General features: G+C 33.6%; 1 protein-coding gene across 1 annotated transcript; it reads right to left on the bottom strand.

Annotated features, from left to right (window-relative positions):
- Positions 1-1,740: 1,740 nt before the first annotated feature.
- On the bottom strand, positions 1,741-10,541 carry LOC114297425 (putative E3 ubiquitin-protein ligase XBAT35). The gene is made up of 10 exons (XM_028241863.2): positions 10,083-10,541; positions 9,458-9,572; positions 8,878-8,958; positions 8,648-8,736; positions 8,416-8,507; positions 8,073-8,154; positions 5,459-5,561; positions 3,805-3,890; positions 2,877-3,566; positions 1,741-2,052 (listed from the first exon to the last, which is right to left on the bottom strand). The coding sequence occupies exons 1-9, from the start codon at positions 10,182-10,184 to the stop codon at positions 2,910-2,912; spliced, it is 1,407 nt and encodes a 468-aa protein (XP_028097664.2). The 5' UTR covers positions 10,185-10,541; the 3' UTR covers positions 1,741-2,052; positions 2,877-2,909.
- Between the last annotated feature and the right edge of the window lie 284 nt (positions 10,542-10,825).

Below are 10,825 nucleotides of genomic sequence, written 5' to 3'. Positions count from 1 at the left end.
TAAAACTTATAATTAGTAATTTTTTGTGATAAATTTTTCAAACTGTTGTTGAAAATTAATAATTAGTGACGTTTTTTAATAGCGATTAATGAAAAATGTAGTTAGTTATCACAGGACCTATTAAATAATAAGTTCATATATTAGGATCTATACATAAGTTTTTCATTTTTATTTTGGTTAAGAAATGAATGTACGACAACTACACTTTATTGGTTAAAATCCAGTATAACTTTACAAGGTAATTATCTATCTATAGTCGTGTTTCAATTTGACATCACTTCATTTCGTTTAAGAAAAGAATAAAAGAAAAAAGGGTCAGGCCTTAGAGCGCTCGCAAGTATTATTCGCTATATCTAAATCAGTCTCTTCCAAAAAAAAGTAAGAAAATGCTTTCTACCTGTTATCTCTCCCTCCGAGAGTAATCAGCATCGTTGTGCACCAAGGCCTTATTTGGAAATTTGACTATTTTAATTGATTTTTTGATTTTTTAATTATTTTATGAGATGAAAAAAAGTTGTGTTTGGAATGATTTGTGATTTTTTTTTTGTAGTTGAATAGATAGTTGTGAGAAAAAAAAAAAGTAATTAATTAATTTGTATGACATGACATTTTGTCTTATTAATTATTTTAACATTTTTTTTGTTTTTATTGACTATTTTAACTAAAAAAACTCTTGACAAACAGGGCATAAGTACCACTCCTAACCAAAATGTAAATTATCTCTTGCTCCCTGGAAAGAATCCAATATGACTTTCCTAGCAAATTAGTTGTCTGTAATCACAACGTTGGGATTGGACTTCACTTCATTAGTTAAGTCCATTAAAGTAAGTAGGCAGTTTTAAGGGAGGCATTAGCTTTGAACCAACATGGGATGTTATACCACTAATGGTATAGTTTTTAAAATTTTAACACTTACTTATCTTCTCCTGTTAAAAAGAAAGAACAGAGCTGATTTCAATGCTTTCATTCCATGTCTTTTTGCCAACATGAAATATTGTATGCATCATTTTGTTGAATAAAAATTAAAGAGCTCTCAACGACTGTCTTGTTTAATTTTCGCAATAATTTCATTAAAATTGTGTTACTAATAAAAGACTCTCAAATAGTGACCATTACTTGAGAACTGAGAGTAAAAACTAGGAAGAAACAATTTTCTTTAATGCTATGCTATTGTATCTTATATTTGTGAAAAGAAAATCAAGAAGAAATGAAATTAGATATATACATATTCATTTCTATTATAATCAAGAAAAAAAAATAGTTTTTTTGTCAAATACACATTCATTTTCCTAACACAAGCAAAAAAATAAAACAAGAACTAGTTTTAGCTTCTTTCCCTAGCATTTTCATTCTCCACAGATTCAAGATCAAACCAAACTTGAAGTGCACAAGCCCACTTCCACAAGATCAAAGCATTCGCACCTACCCCTAAGTTTCAAACGAGTCAAAAAGCTTCTCATAGCTAAAAAGAGGAAGATTTCCAGTAAAACCCAAAACATGCAATGGCAATTATTCAAAACTCACCTGCAAAAGGAGTGATGGAGTTCATCTTGCAATCACTATATATATCTATAAAATAAAATGAACAAGTTTTTGAAAAACGTCCTAAGTGGCAAAATCGAGGGTTAAGATTGAATAAATCTAATAATTAATGTTGTTTTCGAATAATGAAGTGCCTTCAAGGCAATTTCGCTAGTGAGAGCATATATATATATATACATATATGTAAGGGAGTGAAAATCAGCAACAGCAATGATATCATACCAGCATCAAAACTGTTAGAAAGTACAGCTTCACACACAATAGAAAAAACAGAGTTTTACAAGGACATGGAAACTTCAGTCCACTTCCTCTATACAACAAATTACAATCTTTACTAGGCATCTCACTAAATGAAAGAAAAATCCCATTAACCGTGTGAACTCGGTCCAGTTCCAATATATAACAATCTATTCACAAAGTTATACAAAATGTGATTACCAGGTAGACACCATGCAACCGATGATCTGTTTGTAGTTGGCAACTCTCTTGCACTCGTATGTATGTTGCCATCTGCAAAATTAAAGACAGATTGTATTTCATGTCAGTGAATTTCACTTTTTAATATCCTTTTCTTGTATTATAGAATTAGTATTATTTATTTTTTAGACTACTAGAAACCTCAATTTCAATTATATCACCAAACTTTCATTTAGTTTCGGAGTTTCACTGACTATAAAGCACAGACACCTCTCTAGAGGTGACGTACATGTGTCGTACACGGACATGCTAGAAAGAACCAGACACGCTGGGGACCATTTTTTCAAAAAATATTAAAATATTTTATTTTTTTAACTAAAATAGCATACTTAAAAGTGATAAATTTAGTAACATTAAATATTTTTAAAAAATGACATAATAAATATATAAAATTATATATTTTGCACGTGTCCCCAACATGTTGCGTCTTGCATTTTTTAAAATTTTGCATGTCTACGTGTCCATGTCGTGTCCTTATCGTGTCCGTTTCCATGGTGCTTAGATCACCGACCACCGCTTAGGTTTCTAGGGTTGTCACCAACCTTCCCTCTGTGCTAATAACAAATTAACTATATAGGTATAAGAGAGCTTTTCATCACTATCTTACAGATCAATCAATATCTTCAGTAAGCATAAATCAGTATCTGAAATGTTCAATAAGAACAAATCTATATGAGAGAAGAGAATGATGTAACTCCAAAACTTCAAGGAAGGTAGGTGGCATTTCAGAAAGCATAAAGGGGTCTACATAATATATTCAAAAACCTTTGAAGTTGCTGATAAATGTATGTAATAGTTTTATTTTAACATCTGCTAGAAGATATAGACAGTTTTCAAGGTACCGAAAGCTCACTAACCTTATACAACTTCACCATTTTCTGCTTTGATGATTAAACAGTATAAAGCCGTACAACCTGGTCAATCTTGGCACGACACACGGGGCAACCCCACTTCTTGGCTTTGACCTCATTCAAACACGACATGCATCCCGCCATGTGGCCACATGGGATGCAAGCCCCCTCAACTGGAGCATCCAAACAAATCACACAAGATGAAGAATCTTCTTTCCTGTCATCAGCCTGATCAGCTAAGTTCTCCACACGAGGGGAAGACAAATCAATAGGACTAGAATCGATTGATGGATAATGAATCGGACCATCATCTACGACCACATCGTCAATAGGTGGGGCCGATGGGAGTGAAGGAGGAGTGGGAATCTCATGTGGTGCTTGGACAACAGCAGGAATGTCGCTTTGATTCTGAACGTGTTGAGTTGGATTGCCACTTGGACCAGCTTCCTGAATTTCCCACCCACTGCAACTTCCTTTTGGAGGAGGGGCTGCCGAGGTACTCCAACCACCGTGATTGCTGGAGGATGCGTTTGCTCCGGGGCTAGGAATAGCATCAACATGAGGTGGTCTTGTTTCCATAACCGATTGGACTGAGGCATTGAGTGCCATAGCTAATTCTACATCCTCTGTAGATGATGGGGCAGTTGCTGGAACAACGGGTGGTTGGGTGTTGAAAGGAAAATTTGGATGCATTACCTGATTTTTTGAACAGGCACAATTAATTATAAGTATTTCATGACAACCAAATGATTAGCCAAATGCATAATTGGAAGGTTCTAATGTATATGGCCTGATTTATGTTTTAAAAAAAAAAATCAAACTTTGTTAGAATTTATGCTAGCACAATTTTCTCTGTGATTATCATGTATCAATTCTGTCAATGCTCCAGCACAAAATAGATCAACATTAATTAAGAAATGTTTTATTGTACTACCTGCGGAATTCCTTTGCATGCATTACAAAACCACTGCAATTGTTGTTTGTCAGCTTCATTCACAGCTGCAAGTTTAACGCGTGTTTCTGTAACAGAAAGACAAAGTTCAGGTGCATTAAACTTCTAAGGCATATATTCTCACTAAACAATAATTATAACGCTACGCAAGCACATTTTGTTCTTATCGTCAAAAGTCAATCCCAAAACAAAACTGAAAGCTCTGTATGTAGAGTGGATATTATGTTTTAAGTCCATTAACATAGAGAGCAGGACGACAGGTACATTATAGATACACATATACTTGCACCAACTTCATCATGTTTCATTGTGGACCATTGGAGTTCTCTAGACAAAATATTTCATAGAAACTTACAAGTGAATCTTATGCCCTAATAATTATCTCGAGGCAAGGTTCAAGAAAAAAAGCATTTAAAGGTAAGCTCTAGTCTAGGTACCAATGCAATGTTTGGTTCACTAGAATGAAAGTGGAATGGAATAGAATAGAATGCTCATTCCTTAGTCTCCCTATGGAATATGACCATTCACTTACAATGGTGAATGATGATTCCATTTGCAATGTTTTTCATCATTTTTTTTAGCAAACCAAATGTGAGCTTGGACATTCTAATGGTTAATTCCTCCTTCGTTTCAATGAACCAAACACTACCTTAAATTCAACACACTCACGGATTCAAGTGTGAGGGAGTCTTTAAGCATGCAATATGTGCCTTGACTTGAAGTTAACCTTTTAGATGTTGGGCACAAACATTAACAAGCAAATGGAACTCCTTAAGTTTTACACTATTCTTCTTACTTTAACATTGTTAAGGACTTCCCCACTTAATATCTGAACAGACTATCATTATGAGTGGAAAGCCTATAATGCAATTGGATAAATTACAAATACACCCCTGAGGTTTGATTAAAATAAAAATCGCTCCCTGTAGTTTTGAAAATTACATTCCACCCCCTGAGGTTTCTAATTTCATAACAAATCGGCCCTTTTATTAATAAATCAAGTCAATTAATAGTTTTTAATGATGTTATAAATATGTTTCAATTAATAATTTAGGTAATTTTATTATTGTATAGGAGAGCAATTATGAATTTCTATTTTTTAGGTAATTTTGTTAAATAAATTTTTTTAACAAGGGGATATTTGTAATTTTCCAAACTACAGGGGATAATTTGTACTTTAAGCAAACCTCAAGGGGTGTATTAATAATTTACCCAATGCAATTTCTGTTAGCTACTTGCTACAAATGTTGAAATCCAGGTATAATCCCCTTGCCTGCTCTTCTGACATTTGGCCTCAGGTTTACTTCAGAATTTCCTTTAAACTTCATATATAAATTGAGAAAAATAAAATAATAAAATAAAATAAAAAAATAAATTCTCCTAAATAAGTTCCCAGACATATAAATTTCCATTTTTTTAAAATTTTCTTTTGCTTTATATTTATACTCTTCAAAATTTCTAAACCTATTTTCAGTTCTAATCAGTCCAAAATTCTATGCATTTATGCCTAACTCCTTGAGACTTACACCTTGCCTCCACCTAAAACATCTTGGGACTATGCTTGAAAATAAAATAAATCAACACACACACACAAAATAATAACAGTATTCCAACTTTGACTATGTTGAGGAATTACTGGTGGAACTATCAGAAATTATCACTGAAGGATCAGACTGGTTAAACTTTGGTTCTTCCAAGTTGGATTTCCACAGTGCAATATGAATGCGAGGCAGGGCATCCTGCTCATATATCAAAAATATTGTTGAAGTTAAAATCTCAATGACCATATAAACAAGAAGCAAATATAGTTAATGTCAAAACAAAGTAGACTATTCTTTTTCTTAATTGATACATAAAAAGATATTTCCAAGAGCAAACAAGCACTATTATTAGTGCAGGGTACATCAAATACACCAGGTTTGTCAAATCCTGAAAACAGTCAACAATAGTGACAACAACCAAACAAAAAATAAACAAATTGGAAAGAATAATATATTGTCATGAGATAGGTGACATGAATTCTTGAGGAATGTATCTTTTTGTACCCACCCCCCCCCAAAAAAAAAAAAAAAAAAAGAAAGAAAGAAGGAAAGAAAGAAAAGAGAACTGACTTGATTAGAAAGTGTGGGGTTAGCAAATAAGGATAAGTTCTTCAGCAAAATAAGGCAGGTATGGTTTAAATCCATAAAGGGTGACCTAATACACGAGTCTCCCAACCGGGGTCTGGATTGGGCAAGATGTACACTCAACCTTGTAGCTAGTGCTACCTAGATCCATGGGCAATAGGGTGGATTTAGGTTAGCAATGGAACCAACTGCAAGTAATCACAAAGATCCAGGTGAAAGTTACCAGTTGTTTGATTCATCAAGGCAGCAATAAGGGTGAATGTGCTCACTTTGACATGAAGCATAATGACTACAAAGGGATGCCACAACACACCTTACATAAACAGTAACAGAGAGAATAATAATAGGGATGATTACTTATCAAAGAGAAAAGAAAAATAAAATAACAGGGATTATTGCCTATATAAAGAGAAACTTATACTAGATAAGGTCTGAATATTTTTCACATGCAAAATATAAAAACAGAAAATCTAACTGATAAATTTAACTAAATCAAAAAAAGAAGAAAATAAGTCTTGCTTCCCCATATCCAAAATAAAAAGAAAAACCTCAGCCATGTGACAAGTTGTGCGTTGGAAATTTCATAAAAAAACTGAAGTTAGGTTGTTAGGCAAACAGTTGCAAGCCATTGTATCCTTGAGTTGTCAATTGAAGATCTCCTGAGGTCAGGCAATGCTGGCTCCATGTGTTAAAAGATATACATTACCTACTGAGCATGTTGCATTAATCTAGGACATGTTTTTCCATGATTAATTGACTAGGTTTTGCCTTTAGTCCTCAGGGTATTTAGTGCTTAACTGTTTGAAAAAAGGGGCTACAATAGATACCCTGAGAGCCCCGCTCAAATGGCACTCGGAGAGCGCTTGAGCTGCTCAAGGGATGAACACCACTTGAGGAGCGCTCAAACAGTCTCCTAGATTGGTCTCCCGAGAGTTCTGCTTGAAGGTTGTTCAATCAGATAGCAAACAAGGGGATTTCCAGCAGAACCCACCAAAAGGCTGTTCAAGCAAATTTTTGGAATTCATGCATAGTATTTTATAACAAAACTAGATAAAGGCCAACCTTATTTATATTCTAACAACACAAGAGAGGATTGTCTATTGCCTTAGCTTCCTTAGAGCTCCACACCACAATACTGTATTTAAGTATTTCACCAAAATTTCAGAGAAGTAGAATGATTTGATCAACTGTTTCTAGACAGCTGCAAACCTACTCCAAGGTGAATTTTGAAAAATCGCACGCACAATGCCATTTACCATCCTTTCATTCTTGTTGGCCAATTGTGATCCAAGCCACGTAATGATATTGTACAAATCCGTGGAAGATTAGTCCATATGCAAGAGAAGTCCGACGAGGGAGCCACCAGAGCTGGGGAGATTGAACGAGTATTCATGGATACAAGGTGTTAAGTCCAAAGTGTATTCCGGGGGTTCTAAGTTGCTTTTCTTGAGTCTTGGAGTTCAAACGAGAGTTTGTGGTAGGGGGTATCAAGTGTGGCTGACTGCATACCAGGTTGGGTTGTAAGGCACTACATTAAACCTTGTTATATGTCATGATATAATGGATTGTTTGATCGCAATGTGCCTGTGGTTTTTACCTTGAGGACAATTTTCTTCAGGGGTTTCCACGGAAATTGCATGTTATCTTTCGTGATTGCAATATTAGAGATTTACTCTACATCAACAATCTATTTGCTGCTTAAACTGAAATTGGGCACGGTTGTTTGAGTTTCTCCTATTCACCCCCCTCTAGGCACAAATTTGGTTCACTTTTGATCCTTTCAAGAAGGATTATGACTTATTCTTTCATAGGGAAACCCATAACTCAATAAGGTAATCAAGGGTATAAGAAACCAAAGAAATTGAAGAAAAAGCTAAGACAACCTTTTTTAAGTAGTGCTACAAGAGATTCCAAAATGGCTATCGACTGGATTAACTAACAGCATAAATGACAAAACTAAACTCTACAGGCATTGCTAAAGACCATTCACAATAAAGACTATAACAAGCCTGAACCCAACTTCAGTATTTGACAGCAGATAAGTAGCAGATGAAAGCCGAAACATCCAAAAATTCAATACCAGTCCCAATTTTTGGTGAATTGATAAATTAGAAAGAAAAATACCTGCAAACTAGGATATATGGCAAGCTCCAACTTGAAAGGCTTCGAAAGATTACGGGAACCACATGGTAAAACAACCACCCAACTGCCAATGTGCATTGATTAATAGTATAAATATATAGTACTTTGTGAGAATATTTCTTTTATTAAAGGATAAAAAGATACAACATTAACATGTCTGGAAAATGCATCCGTATAAATCCTTCCATTCAGCTATATTTTCTTTGTAAACATACTAGATGATAAGTGAAAAAATCTACAATGCAAGTGTCCTGTCAAACATGCCATTTAAGTCCCTCTTATTTCCAATTGTAAACTAATTTCATCCAATGAAAATGACACTCACACTTTTCTTGAGAGGAGTTGAGGAGCAAGTACTTCAAGAAAGCCTGGACCATAAAGCTCCCGCAGCCAACCAGAGAACAAGCAGATATGACTCTATGCAGCATTACATAGAAGTTAGAACAGACAATGCCACATTGCTACATGATTAAAGAATAAAGAAATACAAATATTGCTATTTCACACACCATATCAAAATTAAAATAGTGAAATAACATCACAAACTTCAAGAATACCTCAATTGCACGGACAACATTGCTATACCCTTTAATTCTAGCAACATCAAGTGGAGTTTGACAATCATCATTCATCACTAATGCGTTTGCTGAAATTTAAAAAAAATATTTTTCTGTTAAACTAGTTCAAATAGTGGAGAAGGAACAGTGTTTGTTGCTTGCAAAAATTTTATGTTCTAAGCACATTGCAGTAATGCAATCTTTGACCAACAAGATACTAGTACACACACCTCCATGTGAAAGAAGTAACTTAACAGTTTGTTCAAGGCCTCGCTTTGCTGCATGATGTAATGAAGTCCCAGCCTGGCGACCTAAACCAATAATTAAAAAAATAATCAAAAATTGATCAAAATGATTAAGTTAAATCATGCAAAATAAAAATTATAAGAAACAACCAACAATTTATTATTACTTATACCAAGTTAGTCAAGTGAAATTTGGAAATTTGAAGTGCATCTTTTAAGTGAAAATTCAATTTTATAACCAGTAAAATTGGTAAGTTCTATAAATATAAGAAGGGTTTTGCTACAATTTTCTAAATTGGTAAAAATTATTCAAATAACATTTTGTTATGTCTTGAATATTATAATAAGGGAAGGAAAAGCAATGGTGTATAAAAGATGCTTGAACTTGGCTTGGCCTCCCAAGGAAAAATTTCTGGCTTCAAGGCTGAGTTCCAAGTTCGCTTTTATTTTCTAATGACTACAGAGAATTTTGTGAGAACAAATTTCTATCACCTAAAAAACAAATTATATGCATATACAATCAGAAGCTAGAAACCCATGAAATATTTGAACACGAAAAGAATACCTGGACGGTATGCATTCACATTAGCACCCAATTCTATCAAAGTTTTTGCAACATTATACAGTTCTGAATTCATGCAAGCAGCAATTAATGGAGTCATCCCTTCTCTATCAACCCACTGCAACAAAAACAATCATATTGTTCACAGAAAGATCAACTTCACTTGTTCAACAAAAACATAGATTCATTTACTCTTTTGTAACATATATCTGCTATATAACAGAATGAACAATCACTAGAATTCAAAAACCCATTGTTCAAGAAAAACATAGATTCATTTACTTATTGTAACACATATCTGCTATATAACACAATAATCAATCATTATAATTCAAATTTACACGTGTATATACATAAACTCCAAAAACATAGATTCATTATCATATTGTTCAGAAACAAATCAACTTCTCTAGTTCAACAAAAACATAGATTCATTTACTTATTTGTAATATGTTTCTGCTACATAACACAATAAACAATCACTAGAATTCAAAGTTACACATATGTACATAGATAAGCTCCCAAAACACAGATTCATTTACCTATTTACCAAAATATATCTGATCTTTAACACAATGAAGAATCACAAATGAATCAAAAGAAAGATCGGAGAGTGATTATTCAGTACCTCAAGGCCAGCGCCTCCTCTGCGAAGAGCTTTGATTCCTTCGACGTTACCATAATTGACTTGCTGATACACCAATTCGTCTTTCGATTGTCGTTGTCCCATTTGAATCTGAACGATTCTAGGTTTTGGAAGACGATTTAGAGGCCGAGATCAAGTTTCCAGGACAGATGAAGGAAAAATGAAATCCACGAGAAAATTGGATAATTTTCTCGGGAAAATTTGGGGGCAGGAAAGTAGAAAGGACCAATGGATAATGAAGAGTATTATTATTTTTTGGGGGGGTTAGTTATAATGAAGAGTATTATTATTTTTTGGGGGGGTTAGTTAGTATTAATAGTAAAATAATAATGATGATTATAGAAGGAAATTGACTTTAGTTGCAAAGGTTCACGGAATGTTGGGGCAAAATCAGAAATAATGGAAAATGGCGGAGTGGTTTCTTAACCTCTACTCAATCATAAGCCGCGTAGTGGGCCCTCATTTATTTAACCCTCGTCAAATGAGTCGACGGGATAATGTGATATAATTTTAGAAATTGTATTTGTTATAATTTATGTAATGAATAATATTATATATATTAATTAATATATTAAGCATAATTTTAGAAATTTTATATTTTTATAATTTGTATAATGAATATAGTCATATGTTTAAAATAATAATGTTATAATTATATTAATATATTAATTACTATATGTGATACCACTATTATATAATAAACGAGATTCATAATTTTAAAATAA

Source organism: Camellia sinensis, chromosome 7 (genome assembly GCF_055761805.1).
Source record: "Camellia sinensis isolate YWXY chromosome 7, ASM5576180v1, whole genome shotgun sequence".
NCBI classification, from domain to species: Eukaryota; Viridiplantae; Streptophyta; class Magnoliopsida; order Ericales; family Theaceae; genus Camellia; species Camellia sinensis.
This window is presented reverse-complemented; position numbering and strand designations above follow the sequence as displayed.

Excerpts from the sequence above, each read along its gene's own strand:
- LOC114297425 (XM_028241863.2), bottom strand. The coding sequence starts at position 10,184 with ATGGGACAACGACAATCGAAAGACGAATTGGTGTATCAGCAAGTCAAT. Across the intron at positions 9,573-10,082 it reads GAGGAGGCGCTGGCCTTGAG|TGGGTTGATAGAGAAGGGAT; the intron begins GTACTGAATAAT and ends TTTTTGTTGCAG. Across the intron at positions 8,737-8,877 it reads GTTACTTCTTTCACATGGAG|CAAACGCATTAGTGATGAAT; the intron begins GTGTGTGTACTA and ends TTTAAATTTCAG.